Source organism: Penicillium samsonianum (assembly GCF_028829775.1).
Source record: "Penicillium samsonianum strain IBT 33392 chromosome Unknown utg000011l_segment0_segment0, whole genome shotgun sequence".
In the NCBI taxonomy this organism is placed as follows: Eukaryota; Fungi; Ascomycota; class Eurotiomycetes; order Eurotiales; family Aspergillaceae; genus Penicillium; species Penicillium samsonianum.
The window spans coordinates 142,430-160,834 of record NW_026643269.1 but is presented as its reverse complement, the minus strand read 5'-3'; the positions used below and the strand labels follow the sequence as shown (position 1 = coordinate 160,834).

The following is an 18,405-nucleotide window of genomic DNA, read 5'->3' as shown; positions in this document are numbered from 1 at the left end:
CAACAATAGGGACAGTACAACAAGACCTTTGTTCTGTTTGAGGAATGAAAAGACATTGTTTAGTGGAGTTTACATTAAGATGAAAGCACACCGAGAACAGTCCACTTCATTGGGAGTATATTAATATCCTTGTTAAGACGGAATTCTTCTCTTCAACAGAATATCAAGACCAACCCCAAACCCCTTCCTTATTCAGCCCAGCAATGCGCCTATGTACACAATTTGTGACATGAATAAATGAAGACAATCTAGTGACTACATCCCATTCTAAACAAGTATAACTTGAAACTGACCTCCAAGTCGCATATTGCTTTCTTTTAGGACAAGCATATACCATCTGAAGTCCACCATAGGGCTACCACAACCTAATCCTCCTTTAACGTGTGATAACCCGTGATAACCAAAAGCAATGGGAAAGGATGGAAGGTGGTTCGAAAACAGACAGGACACAATCGGTAGACGTAGATCCCTTTTCTCAGGACAAAGAGACACCCGGTTGGTCACTGACCTGAGAAGGGACGAACTTAAAAAGCTAACAGAGATCCTGCACCTAGACAACACAAGAGCGAGACACTCTGATGAGGTCGTCAAGCGTATGATCCACGAGTTGCCAAAGAATATGCGCCGTGATCGCTGGTCAAGAACGAACAAGGATTTGTGCGATGCCCATCAGGGTCTGAATGCAGATCTTATGGCTGATGTGTTCAATCTTGTCCAGAGGGAGGTCGGTCACCATCTTCGCAAGTTTGACGCATACCCGGACTTGCTGAAGCCTCTCGATATATTGATTCTGCAGAAACTACAGGCTATAAAGGGCATGTGGGAGAAACATGACCCGAAAGACCAGGCTGTCTCAGAAGCATGGCATTATGAGATCAGCCGCTGTCAGGGTTGTATGGTGGCTCGGATTGCGGGTGACAAGAATGCATTGCGCAATCTTCGAATAGCCCTGCTCTCTCGCACGCAGACCCGTTTGAATCATGCCCCACGAAGACTTATGAAATTCGTCGACACCTGTATTGACCTATTCCCCGATGATGTGGATGAGCTGTATGGCACATCTAGCCAGTTTGCATACATCCTGAAGGATACCCGCAAGGCCTGCAGTAAGGCCTGGTCTAAAGACCCAGCACATGTGGACTCGAGGCCCCCACAGCGAAGGCACACCGATCATGATCAGATCGACAAGATGGACAATAGTGAAAAAAGCGGAAAGAGTGGAAAGAGTGCACGTAGCCATAAACCGGCTAGTGAGTATAACCCGAGGAAGAAGTATCCCCAGCCACCACCACCAATCGCATTATCCCACCCCACAGAAAGGTATGGCCCCGAATCTTCCTCGTCATCTCAATTTACTGACACTGACACCGAAGGGCGCAGAATATATCGCCCGACGTCGAGTCCTTCCAAGAAGGCCTCGACATCATCGTACCACATGAAGCGAGATCGACGCTCAGACCCGAACCCGGATCGCGTCACTAGATTCATGGATTTCGCCGATGACAACTACTAAGGCCTAGGAATAAGCACGGAAAGGCGGAGTGTGAGCACTGTCTATGGACCTCCTGGAAACCCCCCTTCACCTAGCACTGCAAGCACTTTCTCGGGAGCTCTGGAGGAAATCAACGAATTGCTTGAGATGTACACGGGTATGGGAACAAGCCCCTACTCGCGAAGCACGCAATACTGTCAAATACATGGGAGTAGTGGCATCCCATCAGAGTGTCGCTCCCCATCGATCTGTTCCACTGATAGTGAGTGGAGTGATGAATATGAAGACTGGAGAAAGCTAGAAAGTGGCCCAGCAGCGAGGACTACTTGGAATCTGGTGTGTGAACAGTCGAATATGATTTGATCTCTTCTCCTAGTCACTTTCATTTCTTTGTCTTCGCATTCTTGCCTGGGCGCTTTGTTTCCTTTTTGGTGTGTCTAGATGTCCTTTGTGATATGTCCTTTGCGATTGACACTTTCTGATGTCATTTTTGTTTCTTCTTTGTTATTGTATGCCAAGTAGTTCATGATATTTGCAAATGTATCGAGCTAGCACCGAATACCCAGAGGAAAATGTAAATGGCAAATAATAAACATTATTGACAGTAGGTCATAGAGAGAACCATGTACAAAGCATTGACTGGCGCATTCTGAAGTATTAATACATTGGGCCATTGATCCCATATACAAAAAATGACGAAAGGCCCCACGGTCTGGCGGAGACGGCCAGCAGCTCCAGGGACAGGGTTGGGGGATGCATACAAAAAATCAACACATGCTCGGGTTTCATTTCATCAGGGCTTTAGTTGTGGAGAACACTTCCAGGAACCCCATGACTCGGGCCCTTGAGACTATCAACAGTCTTTCGGCGCAGCCGAGTGCGGGTGGCAGGCCCTTCAGGTGATACTACGACCCGCTCATATTCACGTTCCTCGGTCACAGTCACAGTCGGAGTGGTATTAGGTGCCTGGGCAGCATCCAGATCTACCTGCTTCTGGGCATTATCTCGAGCTCGCTCGTAGCGCAGCTTGACCTCACCAGTCCACTGAGTGCCAAGAAGGCGGTCCCAGAAGATGAAGAAAGGCTGGGAGAAGTTGGTCTTGATACCCCAGCTTTGGTGATGAATGTCGTGGTAGGCGGCATTGTTGGAGGTAAAATGCTGGAGTGGATCCCAGGGGAAGGCATAACCACAGTGATCGTCGACAGTTTTGATAGTCGACATTGTAAAGAACCACATGGCCTGGCGGGTAGTCATGCCGGAGACCAAGAATCCTACACCAGTGCCAGCCGTATCCAGGAGGAATCCCTCAACTGGGTGGTTGTAGAGGGCGCCGAAAGCATAAGGAACGTAAAGACGGTGGTGGCGGGAGTGGAAAGTCACTAACAGCTTTAGTATGGAACAAATCAATCAACTTCGAAACGTCAGACATACCATAGAGCCAGCGGTTCATATGCATAGCGCGGTGGAGGAAGTACTGCCAAGTATCCACAATGGAGATCGCCAGCATGAACTGGAGGGTCGGTACGAAGTACCAATATATGAAACCGGCAACTGCAAGTTCCCAGCTTGTGAACGCGGGCGCTACAGCCTCGGCTCCGTTGTCGAGGATTATGGACTGGGTCACACCGGGGTATGATCCACCAGCCAGAGCTCCGGCCAACATGGTATAACCGCTGTGGGACACGGATTTTCCAAGACTAATAGCGTCAACTCCAACAAGAGCTAATAATGATGGGACAGCCTTTTGGGCGATCCGCAATCGCTGCGCCCACACAGCCACATCATATTCCTCTCTCCCAACAGTTTCCTCGGCATCAAAGTATACGAACGCAAAACCGGCCACGGTTTGAATCACTTGTTGTAAGACAACATCCCGTACAACTTCCCAGCGAGTCACTTTGTTTCGTTTCAAGACTTCGGCGGGGGTGTGGAGTCGGTATTCGACGAAGTAATCATTGACATCGAGGTAATGATAGATCATGGACATGACCCAGTAAGCGACGACGGGCAATATGAGCGTAAGGAGGTTATCGGGAAGAGGAGCAAGCAGATGCTCTCGCGCAGTCAGGGTGTAGGTTGGTAGGGGAGGAAGGTCGAACGCGACAGATGCGTTTACAGCCATGATGAAGGAATGGCGATGCGTTGAGTTTTTAAAAGCACAAAGAATCCAAGAATGATGATCAAAGGGATCTCGAATCAGTATCTTGGATATTGAAATGGCCCCAAGGTCGGAAACCAGGTAAAGAAAAAGAGAGTGGACGTCCGCAACTGCCCACCACGCCGAAGTCCGGATGCTGACGGGTAGGCGCGACAGAGGATGATTCCGATCAGTCAGAGACCTCTCGGCGCTGGCCGGTACATACAAAAGGTAGTATGGTTAAAAAAACAAAGAGAATCAGATAATGATAATGAAGGGAAGAATAGGAACGTAGGAATGCTCGAAGATAAAAGATAAACGTTCAGATCAGGAGACGCCCGGATTCGGGTGGCGCGAGCCCGAGCCAAGACAAACCAGTATAATACATGTATTGACGGTATATTTGGGCATAATGGCTGATAAGACCGACCAAATACAGTATGGTACAGTATCACATAGACTGATGCTGACTCAGTTATATACTTCGACCTAAACAGCCATGAACTGAAGCAAATTGGCTGCAACAGCGACAACGAACATCAATTGATCTTGGTTGATCATTTTAGTCGGTTTTAATATTTACAATTGAACATATCCCGATCTTTTTGCTATTTATATATACTACTTTTACCCCCAAAATGACATTGTACCAATGAAGTACCTTGAAGTACCAAATACTGCGCTAACACAGAGCCAGTGGCGGTGGCCCAGACTCCCCGATACCCGTTTGGTACAAACCGAACAAACACTGTCCCCCGCTCTATTTTTTTTTTTTTTTTTAAGAAAAACCTCATCCCCCCACCTTGAAAGTGTTTTTCTTCCTTCCCGTGCCACCTTTACTTTCTTACACCCTTCGTCTTCTTAACATATAATTCCGCCAAAATGCTTATCTACACTGTATGTTTGTCAATACCAGATCCTGGGATTTGCCCCTCCTCGTTTGGTGAATCTCAACTGACAAAGCCCGCTAGGACATCGTTTCCGGTGACGAGATCGTCGCCGATACTTTTAACCTTGTCCCCAACAAGGACTTCGATATCCTTTGGGAGTGTGACTGCCGCAAGTACCTGAAGCGTGCCAACGAGGACTTCCAGCTTGAGGGTGCCAACCCCTCCGCCGAGGACGTTGAGGATGAGGGTGGCGAGGGTGAGGCCACTATGGTCCACGATATCGAGGACCAGTTCCGTCTGGTCTGGCTCAAGGTTGAGGATGGCGCCAAGCCCTCCAAGGAAAGCTACAAGGGCCACATCAAGTGTATGCTCGCCCTTTGATCTGTCCTTGGTCCGCGCAAATCACTGACTTTTGTTCTTTAATACAGCTTACCTCAAGAAGCTCCACAAGAATGCCGCGCCCAAGTTCGCTGAGGCTGAGAACCCCAAGGCAGCTGAGGAGGCATGGAAGACCAAGGCCGCCGGCGCTATGAAGAAGATCCTTGCCAACTGGGACAACTACGATGTTCTCATGGGCCAGTCCATGGACGGTGATGCTATGTATGTCCCCATATTATGACTTTTCCCTTGAAACCTTAAACTGACTGTTCCTAGGCACGTCCTGATTGACTTCCGCGAGGATGGTGTTACCCCGTACGCTACCGTCTGGGCTGACGGTCTCAAGGAGATCAAGGTCTAAGCAACTCTTGTGATTCCAAAGAAGGCGATAGTCAAAACATACGCACCCTACACGAACAAATACGTCTTGCTGGAAGAATTGCGAGTTACAGAGCAGACGCAGCGGCTACTTATTCCCCTTCCCTGGGCCTGTCTGTTCTAATAACCCTCTCGCATTTTTTGTATCCCAAGTTAGTGATCTATTGGATCCCCAAGAGTTACGCTTCATGAAATCATCTGTCATATCTTATTTTTTTTAGCTTGTACTATGTAGTCTGTCTTCGCTGTCATTGATCCAATTCCCACCCTCGACAATAACGCTATAAAAAAGAATGAGTATTGCGAGACCCCCAAAAGAATTTCTTTGTCACAAACTGAGTAAAGCGACACCAATCAATATGTGGAGGTATGGATTTGCGGATTTGGCCGATATATCGCCCATAATCTTATATCTACCTAGGTACACTGAGTGTATTAAGAATATCCCGACCAATCAGCTCCATTGTTTCCATTCCATGAAGTGAAATTCCCTCCTGGAGAGGAGTCTGGAAGTGGAAGACCATTGGTATATGAAATAGGCATGTCGACGGGACTAGTGCCATTAAACGTTGAGGCAGTTCCAACATGGGTGAAATCAAGACCCGAAACGGGATCCAATTCCATCAGATCATCTGCGACAGGAAGATGTTGCCCGAACACAGCATCCCACTGGTCCCAGTCGAAGTTGAGGTTGGGGTCAACCATCGATGGCGGTGTGGGAACTCCCATAGGTAAAACATTAGAAGACGCAGGGTCCATGAAGGACACGCCACCAGAAGCAGCAATATCGGGATCTGAATGCTGAACATGTGGGGCGGGGGCGGTGGATGCAGGGGATTGTGTCGGTGGAGGTGCAGCAAACAAGGAATCCGTATTATTGGGTGAAGACGCGCCAATGCGGAGAGATGTGGGATTATCGGCGGGGTTAGGATGAAATTGGGAATGCGAGACTGGAGGTAAGGATTTATCCCGGGGTTGGTATTCGTATCGTAGGGGACTTTTAGTAGCATCCGGGGTAACAGGATTTGAGAACGTGTGGGAGCGGGTGAGGTTGTAGAATGTTTTGACAAAATCGCTGGGTTGAGGGTCGTCTGTTGAGGGATGGCCGGCCGATGCTGAACCTGGAGACCCGGCCTGAGAGGGATCTGAGCAAGGAGAGTCACCATCCCCGCGAGTGTCAACTGGCGAAGTGACACCAGCCTGGATCTGGTCTTGTTCGGTCCAGAGCATTCGCGGATTGAGGCCAGCCTTTTGCCAAGCCTTCTGGCGAAGGCGGCGGATCATATCCCAGGCTTCACGGCCACCGTCCTTCAATGGCCGTTGTGTTGAGACACCATCTTCACCACCTACGACGCCTCCGTCTGGGCCGGAAAGTGCGAGTATGCTGTCGATGAACGCGCGGGACCTGGATGCTTCAGGGCTGTAAGGTCGCTCATATAGGTCAATAAGCATGATCCTGTATCTCATTAGCGTGGTTACCAAGACTTAATAATGTAGTCATACATAGTAGCATGCATTGGTTGATGATTACTAAAAACAAATATCAGTTGCCCATGATTCCTGGTCACCATACTAGTGGAAAAGCTTACCCAGGCCAGCTCCAATGAAAAGGTTGGAAATCAGGATCCGTTGCCAGTTGGATGAACTTTTCCATGAAACCATGGCAATGGCGAAGTGCACTATCAATATTAGCACATATACTAATTTCCCGATGGTGTGTGCAAACCTCTGGCGTGCTGCTGGCCAAATTCGGCTGCGAGCGTTTTTCAGAAAAGGCTGGTAGGCCACGCAGAAGGCCTAGAGGAAGGTTAGTTGGGTACGAAACCAGCAAAGATCGAGAAAGCGCACCTTGTCAATATACAAAGAAAGAATGATCTTCGCCCATTTATGGAAGCAAACAAGAACTGGTGAGTGATACTGTTCTGGGCATCCGGTGGGACCTTCGCCTGGAAGCTCTGTGTCGGAAGAGCGGCCATCGGGGGACTTGGACATAGAAAAAGCTCGGCCTGGCGTTGACAGGTTATCAACATCCTTCCCCTCTGGAATCCTGTTGATGATGGAATTCAGTTTCAGCTGCAAGTCAAGAAGTATTGACCGAAGCTCCTCCATGTCCTGCCTGGTGAGGGGCTTTATTCCAAGCTGGATTTTTAATATTCGGCGGACAGCGCCTGGTAAAAATTAGCGGGTGGATTTGAAATGAAAAGGGGTACCCACGAGCCATGGTATATTTCCCCCTTGCGGTCAGGTAGTAGACGTTGACCATTGATGGTCCGCCGCAAATAGTTGGATCATCTGGATTATCAGGAAGCCGCTCCCCCGAAGCAACCCGTTTCATGTAGGACTCTGCAGCGGGGCTACCTAGCATCGTATCTTTCATTTCACTCGTCTCGCACACATCCCAATAATTCTCGTCGTTGACAAGTGGAGGCAGACCGCTTGACATCGCAACGACACCGTCCATGTGCATAATGTGCCACCATAAACGGCGCCGGTACTCAGCTTCACATGGCTCTATGCCAAACTTAGCTGGGTCCCGATGCAAGCCCATGGTTTGCGCAACCCTCATTGCGAGACTAACAAAGAGACTACTCGTCAAAGGCTCTTCCTCTTTCGTGACAATTGTCTGTACGATAAGGTAAGCAGCGAGGCCTTGAAGTGAAGGGCTGCGCGGAAATTTGATATTTGTAAGCCATCTGGTAACTTCTTCGGTATATATTGTCGAAAGGATCGACCGCGAGGACACATTGAATTCAGCTTTGATCGCTCGGATTGAAATCGTCACTGAGCCGCCATACCATATGGCGTACAATAATGGAATGAATGATGGATTTGGGCATGACTCTCCCGAATAGCTGCTGTAGTCATACCAATCCCAGAAGGAATTGTAGAGCTTGAGGATAGTTGGAGGGTGAATGATAGGACTGATGGCGTGTACACCGGAAATGAATCCTTTGTAAAGAATATGGCTTTGCCGTCTCGTTGGAATGTGATCAAGCATTTCTGGCTCCACCACATTTTCATTGACCGAGGGAGAGTCACCTGAAGGGAAGATTCTAGATTGTTGGAAGGAAGAAGGCCTAGGCGCGACTGAAGGTGTCGAGCTGCCTATTGATTCTCTCCATGGCTGTCGATCATTGGCATGCAGATCTGTTATGTCTTCATTATTCTTTTCAGGAGCAGACTGATTATGTGAGCTATTTTGGTCTCTTAGCAATTGATTGAGCTCATTGATCTAGATTCGTGTTAGTCAAAATGTCCACCAGTAGGAAAATCTAGTGGACAACATACTTCGCCAGAAATATAAGCCCAATACGTGGTTCCAACATATCTAGTTAAGTTTAGAAATTTTAATATTTCGAACGAAGCAATTTTGACCAACCTTGACCTTCCACCGTCCTCTAGGCTCAAATGGCCCAAGTTGAGACTGCCAACCGGGTCTACTAGATCGGTAGCCTGACCGGATGGGATCGGAAATTCGTCATTACTCGACTCTGCTGCAATGGGACGCGGGCTGGTAGATCTTGACGGTGCTTTGTTTCCGTTCAGACCATCGGTCCACCCTGGGTCAGCCGACTGTATGGGTTCCACTTTCGCATCCGGGGCCGTTGCCTGAATCCCCACGTCTTCGAGGGCTTCGTCGCTCCCCCCGAGGCGCTCAATCATTGACATAAGCTTGTCGAGTCGCGATTCAATGGCGCTTGGGTCGGGCATTTCGCCTGTCGACTCTGCCCGCTTCAACTGTCCGTAAAGCGACTGGAGCTCGTCGACATCTTCCTCCAATGTTCGGGGCATCCCTCTCCTTCGTTTAACGCCATGCGTATTTTGGGAAGAGCCATCGCGTCCATCATCATCTTTTTGGGATGACACATCATATATACACTCGGTGTTGTTCTTCACGCAGTTTCCACATATCGGATGTGTCTGGAAGGAGATATATGTTAGTTTGGAACAAGCACTTCGGCTTTGGTGGCAATCAGATCAATCTACCTTGTCGCATTTGACCTTTCGACGCCGACACGTGTGACAGCTGTAGCTCGCGCGGTTTCGGGTGATCTGGCGACCTCCAGCCAAAGGTCCCCTCACTGATAACGGAGCAAATGAGCCGCCAGGGATGGGAGGACCCAGTACGGGTTGAGCATTTGGCGGGCTCTGGTTCATAGTCCCAAGACATGAAAATATATTAAATTGCTGTTAGCATGGAACCGATACGCGCAGAAAAAAAAAGGCGCTTTGGCGACTGCGGGGGTCCGTCCCTGACGTTATCGGAGATCGAAGGGGACGGCCAATGATATCACTCCATCCCGGGGTCAGCATTAATGCCTGAATTATGCAATATTCATGCCTGAACATGCGGGCATCTTAACTAACGTATTTCACTACCGAGCCGGCCACCCAAACCAACCTACCAATTTCAAATACATATATCTCAACCAAAACTCCATTAAATTAAATACACTAAAATCATCATCTATCTGGACATGCATCTCTTCTATGACCCTGGTTTTTACATAGCCCGCACGTTGGTAATGCTCTCGTTCGTGGTTGTAAAGGTGGCGAAGGCCTTCTTCGCCGGGGGCGAGGGGGTGCTTCAACTGCTGCCACCGGCTCAGTAATCAATTGAGAAGCTTCTTGAACTGTGAGCCCTGCTTTAGCTGGTATCTGCCTTCGGGATCGAGTGCGCTTTTGCTTCTGCTTCTCGTTGGCGGCGCGTAATTCCTTATTCTCTTTAGCAAGTAAGATAGCACCTTGTATTGTAAGACGGAAGCCTTTCACAAGCTGGTTTAATGCACGATCTGACGGGCTAGGTGGACTTCGAGATCTTGTACGAAGTAAAGCTTTAATTGATGAAGCCTGCCGACGTAGTTCTTTCTCTGTAGCTGGTGTTTTTAGTGTAAAATTCCGGCTTGATTCGCTCCCCCGGCTTAGAGGGGGGTAGGTGTTCGAAGCCGGATATCAAGCTTTGAAAGCACTTGATCTGGTGAAAAAGGAACTAAACCGGTAGATCGGAAGCTACTTTTAATTGTCTCCGGTTTAAAAGCTTCAATTCGTGCCTCTGGGTATGCTTTAAGAAAGTCAAGTTTCTCAATATAGTTGATCCCGTTCCGCATCTTCGTTTCAACCGCCTCACTATAAGACCGTTTTAAGACCGCAAAATAGCCGACATCGAGAGGTTATAAAAGATAGGATGAATGAGTAGGTATATAAATTGGTATCACCTTATTTTGCTCGCAAATTTGATCAAATTTCGGCGTTAAATGACTTCTATGTCCGTCAAGTATTAAAAGCCGATACGCCCCCTTCGTACGTGAAGAAGTAGTAGGAATAAAGAGCTTTTCAAGCCAGCGAAGTCCAATTTCATCAGAGGTCCAACCATTAGGGCTCACTTCAAAGCGCCAATCGCCCGGAAGGCCTTTAAACTAGGATTCAAGGAAGACCTTTCCTTTAAAAATCATATAAGGAGGAAGCACCTAGCCAGAAGCATTCGTACATTCAATCACTATCACCCACTCTCGAGTTCTAGGTTATAAAAGTGTTCTTCGGCCGTGGTATTCACTCTTCGTAATAACCCTCGTAGTTACCGTTACTCCTAGAGCAAAACTAGTCTCGTTAAAGTTATAAACGTCATTAGGATGGATTCCAAATTAAAGGATCGTTTTTTGAACTAAATCAAACCACTCCCTAATGATTTTCGGGTCTTCACATTTCGCGCGCTCGTAGTTATACCGTTTCGAGAATCGGGAGGAGAGGAGAGGGTGCCGTTAAACGAATTTTGTAACCTAATTTTCGCCGACCGAAATAACTGGGGTGGTTCCACGTTGTTAAAGAAGAAGATCCGCCATTTCTCGAACCATAGAAGGCCGGGGGGCTGCTCCACGAGAATATATAGAGAGAATCCATTTTTAAAGCGATTCCTCTTCAGTTTCTGTCAATTTATGACAATTAGCGCGCGAAATCGCGCGGTGTTAGTGGCCGCGTAGTCGGTCTTAGAAGGTTGAACGTGGTATGTTAAAACGGCGCGCCACTTCACGAATTGAAGATATTTCTTGATTTTTAAAAGCCTGGATAGCTAATAAAATCCTACCCTCTTGCTCTATTAAATTTCTAGAGCTTCGGGAGCGAATTGGTGGCATGGTGGGTGGTTGAATTGACTAAGTGCTAATTCATGGACGCGTTTTGGGTGGGGTGGCCGGCTCGGTGGTGTGGCCGGCTCGGTAGTGAAATACGTTATTTGCTCTTTCACTTTCTTCTTGCTGTCACCAGGACTTCCCAAGGTTCCAAGGTTGTTCCAAATATATCAGCACATTTATCCTGTCTTTGTTGTATATTATCAGAGCTATCAAGTTTCTGACCACTATCACATGGGCTGGGGGGTAGGATCTTTTTAACCTAAATACGCTTCTCTGGGTTAAGCAGCTCGATGCTTTAGATTTTGTACACAAGTCAAAAAGTCCCAGATCAGATCAAGAAGCAAACGATCGTTTATTACCCTACGAGTTGTCCAGTTTTCCCTCAAAAATTAAATTTCAGCGGGGAACTAAAAATACTCGAAACAAGAATTGTGCTTAAGCGCCGCTGCATCATTGCAATCAACCACCCACTACGGAGCACCAACTCGCTGCTATTGGCAGATAGGTATACAGGATCCCTGTTGGATAGCATTTTCTACACTAAGAGGACCCGTCCACCACGCAAACAAAAGTACATAGACAACTCACACGCTAAAGAAGAAGCACCTTGAAGAGAACGTCTAATAGCCAATCAATCCAAGCCTGAACGCCAGACAGATGTACATACCTGAAAGGCGCTAAGTAGTCCAGAATTTGGGGTTCGCTGTAGAATAATAGCAAGTCTGACATATTTGAAATCCAACATTTCTCACATACTCTCCCCGGGCAATATCATATCGGAACTCGAATAATATCCACGATGAGTTTCGGATTTAGCCTTGGGGACTTTGTTTCCGTTATTACTTTGGCTAATAAGCTCCGAAGAGACTTTGTTGGTGCTCCAAGCCAATTCAACAGTATTTCTAGAGAGTGCGTGCATATTGTACACGGTCGTTGGCCAGGGTCTGATATTTCTCGTCCATATAGGGTCAGAGGGCTGACAATTATCCTCCAAGACATCGATGTTCAACTACCGGGTTACGATATCGATGATCGCCAACGCAAACAACTGGGAGAAATCAGTCACAGCTGTGGGACCCTGTTGAACGAGCTTCAAGATGCCATTGCGAAATATAAAGTCGTGGAATATTGCGGTACATCGATTCACAAGAAAGCTAGAAGTATTTGGAAGAGGATCGCATGGGAGCCTAAAGACATAGGCGAGCTTCGTGATCGGTTATTATCTAATGTGACATTGCTCCAGTCATTTTTGAGTGCTATATCAAGGTACCATATACTTCCTCCTTCTACCCCACCTGGCACTTGGGCACACCTGGTACACCTGAGTATGACCAACATCTGGTCATACATCTAACATCCATAGTCAAACGATTGCTGCGACAAAACAAACACTAGAACACCTCAACCAGCGACAAGAAAACAGTGAACAATCTTGCATTCTCGACTGGCTGTCTGCCGTTGATTATACTTTGCAGCAGAGCGACCTCCTCGGTCGACGACAAGAAGGAACTGGAGAATGGCTGCTCGCTTCGGAAGAATATAAACACTGGCTTCGCACACCACAAGCCACCTTGTTTTGCCCTGGAATTCCGGGTGCGGGAAAGACCATCTGTTCTGCTATCCTTGTCGATGATTTGATTACACGCTTTGAGGATAAGCCAGATGTCGGCATAGCCTACATTTATTGCAACTTTAATCGACAAGATGAACAGAAAGCTCAAGACCTGCTTTCAAGTCTATTGAAGCAATTAAGTCAAAAGAGAGCATCTGTTCCAGATGCAGTCAATGACCTCTACAAGCGCTACAAAACTGCATCGACGCGTCCGCGATTCGATGAGATATCGAAAGCTCTTCGATCCGTCGTTTCCACGTATTCCGATGTGTTCATTGTCGTTGATGCCCTCGATGAATGCGAATCTACTTGCCTTAGCAGGGTTTTGGGCGAGATCATGAAAATCCATGCCAGTGGTGGAGTAAATGTCTTCGCCACATCGAGACCTATGGAGATAAATAATTTGTTCAAAAGGGGTGCCGTTTTGGAGATCCAGGCTCACGAAGACGACGTCAGACGATTTCTTGATGGTAACATGTTCCGGCTCCCGGGATTTGTGAGCCGAAATGCTGCATTGCAAGAGGAGATTATGACTGTAATCTCATGCCATGTACAGGGAATGTGGGTCTCTATTATGAAAAAGATTCTTCATTGAAGACTTAGATTGCTCATTTACCCTCAGGTTCCTCCTTGCGCAGCTTTATTTCGAGTCATTGATCGGCAGAAGGTCAGCTAAATCTACTCGAACCGCTCTGAAAGAGCTCTCGAAGGGGTTTAATGACTATGCATACGACAAAGCTTATGACAACGCAATGAGCCGCATTCGAGGGCAGCTAGGAGAGCAGACGGACTTGGCGATGCAAACTCTGTCCTGGCTCGCATGCGCAAGAAGACCGCTCACTTCATTGGAGCTCCAGCATGCCCTTGCAATAGAGGAAGGAGAATCTAGCATTGATGAGGAGAACATGCCAGAGATCGAAGACATCCTTACCGTGTGTGCTGGTCTTGTTACCGTCGAAAATGCAAGCGGAATAATTCGACTGGTTCATTATACAACGCAAGAATACCTTGAGCGGAAGAAAGATATACTCTTTCCCAGTGCCGAAAATGAAATCAGCATGTCATGTGTCACTTACATTTCATTTGATACATTTGGATCTGGAATTTGTGAAAGCGATGAAACGTTCGAGGAGCGTTTAGAATCATACCCATTCTATCCTTATGCGGTACACCATTGGGGCGACCATGTGAGAGCAACCAAGAATATGCATCCTGGTGTGATAGGTTTCTTGAAAGAACAGCCAAAAGTTGATGCTTCAGAACAAACATTTTATGTTAGGAGGCACTCCATCCCAAAAGATTGGAGCCAGAAGTTTCCAAGGAACACGACGGGGCTACATCTCGCTGCACACCATGGAATTGAGGAAGCTGTATTCTACTTTCTTCAGCATCAATACCCCGTGGACATGTGTTATAATGGTGGCTGGACAGCATTAAAATGGGCCATTTCACGAGGTCATCTGAATGTCATTCAGTTACTTCTTTCTCATGGAGCTGATCCAACCGGAAATAGCCATGACAGCAGCCCACTTTCATCTGCTGCAACTCGCGGATATGACGATATTGTCAGGCTTCTTCTTAAGCGGGGAGTTGATGTTGATACCCCGTGTGGATGGAATAGAAGCGCCTTGATTGCAGCGTGCGACAGAGGCCGACTAAGCACTGCGGAGATCCTCCTCAACAGCGGCGCAAATATCAATGCTGAGAGTGAGCTCCTCGGCAGCCCTTTGGAGGCCGCTGCTGTAGGGGGTCACTGGAAACTGGTAACTTTCTTGCTTGAGAAGGGTGCCAATCCTAATTCCCAAGGAGACGAGATCGAAACTGCGTTGCAAGCAGCCTCGGCGAGCGGCAATGAAGATGCCGTGCGAATTTTGCTCAACTACCAGGCGGATATCAACCGACAAGGTGGGACATATGAAACCCCCCTCATAGCGGCCTGTATCAATGGACATGAGCAAACAGCAAGAATACTGCTGGATAATGGTGCCAATCCAAATTTGGAAAACGGAACATGCAACAGCGCACTGAGAGCGGCTTCGATGAACGGGAATCAGCAAATAGTGCAAATGCTCCTCGATAGTGGTGCCAACATAAATGCGGAACACGAGCTTGGCACAGCCCTGATTGCTGCTGTTGCAAAAGGGCAATATCACATTGCAAAGATGTTACTCGACAACGGCGCCGATCTTAATGGTCGTGGCAGACTACATGGCACTGCTTTGCATGCAGCTGCCGCGTTCGGATTTGTTCAAATAACGCAGATGCTACTCGACAGAGGTGCCGACAGCACCATTCGTGCTGGCGTTTACAAAACGCCACTGCGAGCAGCCATGATGGGAGGTCATCAGGATGTTGTCGTGCTTCTCAAAAGACAGGAGCAGCACTTAAGGGTTTGAATTTTGAACTTGATTTTGTGTGAAATACATTATGGCTTGGTTCAAGATACAGCAGAATTCATGATACTTGCTGTTATTTTACTCTTTTTTTTTACTCGGTAATTTCCATCTAGTTGCGATTGTCCTCTTCTGAGATGATGGCAAAGCAAAGTGTATAGTAGATGAATATAAAAATGTGAAGTCGAGCGCCAACCGACCCTTACATTCTGCGGCCTCCTCAGACAACCCGATGCGACTCACTTGTTGGAGACCTTAAGTTGTCTCTGATATAATAAACGGTCTTTAACCCCCCAGTATCAAACCTGCGCTCATATTTTGTCTACTATAAATGGAGCAGGAAATAGGGCGCTAAGCTATAATCGGATTGCCATATGGTATAAGTCGAGGCGACAAGAAGATCACAATCATGGTTTTGTTAAACAAAATTGTGGCATTTCGTATAGGTAAGGCGACATGCTAGTAAATTGTGTCCCGTTCAGCCCTTATGCTTATTTTATCTATGCTTCTATACTTTCATGATCAGAATGAGACAACGAATCAAGACAACTTACCTTCTACAAGTGTGAATCAAGCATTCACTATGACATCATTTTATGAGCAGATCAAGACCTCCGTTATGAATTCACCATTAGACTCGTTCTCTATTTCACGCCCTTTACTTCACTAGAGTGTCAACATGGTACGTCCGCGCCCCAATGTTACTACTACGGGTGTCAATCCACCGCCAACATGTCTGTTATGTGGAATGCAAATTCCATTCACGTCTGATTCTGGAATTTCGGGTATATCCGAACATAATCAGGTACTCAAACAAAGTCAATGGAAAAGGATTTGGAGATCCAAACTAAACCATGTGATGGTACCATCCCACGAGATAGAGGAGGCATACTTTAGCGATTTTCCTCGGCAAGTTCTCAACAAGGGACTTCGGATCAAATCTTCCCAGATTCTCTAACTAGCACAGTAATCAAGGAGTCCGATACGAAGTACCTTCTGACCGGCATTAATATAGTCAGACATCATGCATCTTACCCCTACTATACCCCAAGTGATCCAGAAAAGGCAAGAATCGGTGGAAGGAAAGGTCCAGATAGCCGAACAGTCGGTGGGAGGAGAATTACCCATCCGACAATCATGATTTCACTCAATTCTATGCTGCAAGCATTGGAAGGCAGCCCAGTCAATACAAAGGGAAATTGCTTGGATATATCATCCATGCCCATTGCTGGGTGGTCTTTGGCCGAGTCGAAGGTCTAAAACTGAATGAGGCTAAACTCGCCAAGCTCATCCAAGTCTGTCGGAATTATTGGCGCAACAATAGATTGTGGCAATTGGATGACTACAATGTGCGACTTGTTAAGCCGCACCAGGTTCTATCGCAGTTTGAGTATGGCTGGGATATCTATCAGAATCCACTAGTCGTGCCCGAAGTCCAAAAAGCCATGAATTGTGCAAATGTCGAAAGTCTACGGGAATCAAAAGGTCATCATCTATCCTCTCATTTCAGCAACATCCCATTAGAAGTTGCCATTCTGATCGCCGAGTGGGTCTGTCCTGTCAAATATACCCTAGGTGATATAAAGGACATGGGGAATATACTTTTGGTGTTTGGGTGGAAGTTACCCGATTGGTTTTGGCAAGGACGATTGGACGAACGCTTATTTATCGAATTAGATAGACTCAAGAAGGCGAGATCTCTAGTGGGTTGGCAATTGCGGCTGAATTTGATGTGTCTTGTTGCGGATCGGACTAGGTTTACTTCCAGTGGTCTAGCAAGTCGTGAACGAGTGCTTGGGATAATGCTTGCTCTTGAGAAAACCTACTTGAGTCAAGCTAAAACACAGCCACGGAGAAAGTGTTAATTTGAAAGAAATTGCTAATTGATCAAGAAAGGAAGCAAACAAGAATCAAAGTCAATGGTTGCTTTGACTGCTCTTTTTGCCTTGTAATCAGACATTTGTTCCAGCCTTCCTTTCCTAGTAAATAAGTATAGAGCCAGTTCCGCCGTCTGTTTGGGGAAAAGAAAAGAAACGTCCTTGTCTCTTCAGAAACCCTAACATTCCACCTATATGGGGATCTGCAACGTCCGCTACCTGCTCCCCTAACATATTGTTCCGATGATCACAAGTATGACCTCGAGTCAGTTTCGTCCAAGTTTGAGGACTGAGAAGATGCAAACAATATCCGGATATTTCGATAATTGTTCAGCCTGCTAAGGTGGTCTAGGCGCCAAGGCCACCATTTGCCTAGATATTGGTTTGATTGGTTTAGTTTTTTTTGTTTTGAGTCTGTTTCATAAAGAACCTTGGAAGATCGTCATCCACGGATTTCGGAGTTCATTTATCTCTAACCTCAAGTACGAAGTACTCTATACCGAGTATGCTCCCAACTACTCCCCCAACCTTTGCCAAGCAGGTCAAAACCGAAGCTATTCGCAGGTCATACAATGCAGGGGTCTGGCTCCGCGGTGCCTCTGTTATGTATAACTGGACATCTTCAATTTCAAATGCCTCTTCAAATATATCGTCGGTCTGGCAAGCTCGCACAGATGGCCTTCTCTCGGCTACGGACCACTTCTTCAGCAAGGCGAATGTCATGTACGAGCCAAACTGCGATCCGAGAAACGACTGCAACATCGATCAGTTGAGCTTCAAAGGGTACTTAAGTAGATGGTTGGCCGAGATGACCCAATACGCCCCCTACACCTATCAAAAAAAAGACAACCAAGCTTCGTCCGACGGCTCCAAGCTGTGGTAGCACAGTGTCAAGGTGGCGATACTGGTACGTTTTGCGGGTTCCGGTGGAGCTCTGGGGAATATGATGGCAGGACCGGAGTTGGAGAGTAAATGGGCGTCCTTGAAGTGCTTCAAGGTCTGCTTGCTGCCGGGTTGGCAGAAGTAGTGAAGGGAATAGCGCTGCAGGAACTCGTAAAGACGAGACTAGCACCGAACTGCCAACCATGCATATCGACAATGGCGACAGGGCTGGCGCGGC

The 18,405-nt window shown here is 47.2% G+C and overlaps 7 protein-coding genes across 7 annotated transcripts; 5 read left to right on the top strand and 2 right to left on the bottom strand.

The window, feature by feature from the left end:
* Nucleotides 1-409: 409 nt before the first annotated feature.
* On the top strand, nucleotides 410-1,513 carry N7471_013979 (uncharacterized protein; the record flags this gene model as incomplete). The annotated part of the gene is made up of 1 exon (XM_057286697.1): nucleotides 410-1,513. One exon carries the CDS (start codon nucleotides 410-412, stop codon nucleotides 1,511-1,513), a length of 1,104 nt encoding a protein of 367 aa, XP_057128766.1.
* A 469-nt stretch (nucleotides 1,514-1,982) lies between these two features.
* Nucleotides 1,983-3,917, bottom strand: sur2 (sphingosine hydroxylase). Its single transcript, XM_057286696.1, has 2 exons — nucleotides 2,924-3,917; nucleotides 1,983-2,871 (listed from the first exon to the last, which is right to left on the bottom strand). The coding sequence occupies exons 1-2, from the start codon at nucleotides 3,612-3,614 to the stop codon at nucleotides 2,294-2,296; spliced, it is 1,269 nt and encodes a 422-aa protein (XP_057128765.1). The 5' UTR covers nucleotides 3,615-3,917; the 3' UTR covers nucleotides 1,983-2,293.
* Nucleotides 3,918-4,511: 594 nt separating this feature from the next.
* On the top strand, nucleotides 4,512-5,258 carry N7471_013977 (translationally-controlled tumor protein; the record flags this gene model as incomplete). Its single annotated transcript, XM_057286695.1, has 4 exons — nucleotides 4,512-4,526; nucleotides 4,601-4,883; nucleotides 4,948-5,119; nucleotides 5,174-5,258. 4 exons carry the CDS (start codon nucleotides 4,512-4,514, stop codon nucleotides 5,256-5,258), a joined length of 555 nt encoding a protein of 184 aa, XP_057128764.1.
* A 452-nt stretch (nucleotides 5,259-5,710) lies between these two features.
* N7471_013976 (putative C6 transcription factor) lies at nucleotides 5,711-9,433 on the bottom strand (the record flags this gene model as incomplete). Its single annotated transcript, XM_057286694.1, has 9 exons — nucleotides 5,711-6,731; nucleotides 6,779-6,805; nucleotides 6,865-6,954; nucleotides 7,002-7,072; nucleotides 7,124-7,443; nucleotides 7,490-8,507; nucleotides 8,564-8,603; nucleotides 8,655-9,196; nucleotides 9,263-9,433. 9 exons carry the CDS (start codon nucleotides 9,431-9,433, stop codon nucleotides 5,711-5,713), a joined length of 3,300 nt encoding a protein of 1,099 aa, XP_057128763.1.
* A 2,769-nt stretch (nucleotides 9,434-12,202) lies between these two features.
* N7471_013975 (ankyrin repeat domain-containing protein) lies at nucleotides 12,203-15,411 on the top strand (the record flags this gene model as incomplete). Its single annotated transcript, XM_057286693.1, has 4 exons — nucleotides 12,203-12,312; nucleotides 12,370-12,669; nucleotides 12,767-13,576; nucleotides 13,638-15,411. 4 exons carry the CDS (start codon nucleotides 12,203-12,205, stop codon nucleotides 15,409-15,411), a joined length of 2,994 nt encoding a protein of 997 aa, XP_057128762.1.
* Nucleotides 15,412-16,087: 676 nt separating this feature from the next.
* On the top strand, nucleotides 16,088-17,273 carry N7471_013974 (uncharacterized protein; the record flags this gene model as incomplete). The annotated part of the gene is made up of 3 exons (XM_057286692.1): nucleotides 16,088-16,193; nucleotides 16,358-16,397; nucleotides 16,514-17,273. The coding sequence occupies 3 exons, from the start codon at nucleotides 16,088-16,090 to the stop codon at nucleotides 17,271-17,273; spliced, it is 906 nt and encodes a 301-aa protein (XP_057128761.1).
* Nucleotides 17,274-17,790: 517 nt separating this feature from the next.
* Nucleotides 17,791-18,168, top strand: N7471_013973 (Mannan endo-1-6-alpha-mannosidase DCW1; the record flags this gene model as incomplete). Its single annotated transcript, XM_057286691.1, has 1 exon — nucleotides 17,791-18,168. One exon carries the CDS (start codon nucleotides 17,791-17,793, stop codon nucleotides 18,166-18,168), a length of 378 nt encoding a protein of 125 aa, XP_057128760.1.
* Between the last annotated feature and the right edge of the window lie 237 nt (nucleotides 18,169-18,405).

What these genes read in the sequence shown, in the direction of transcription:
- sur2 (XM_057286696.1), bottom strand. Translation starts at nt 3,614, where the DNA reads ATGGCTGTAAACGCATCTGTCGCGTTCGACCTTCCTCCCCTACCAACC. An exon ending in TATGAACCGCTGGCTCTATG is followed by an intron (nt 2,872 to 2,923) that starts GTATGTCTGACG and finishes TAAAGCTGTTAG; the next exon opens with TGACTTTCCACTCCCGCCAC.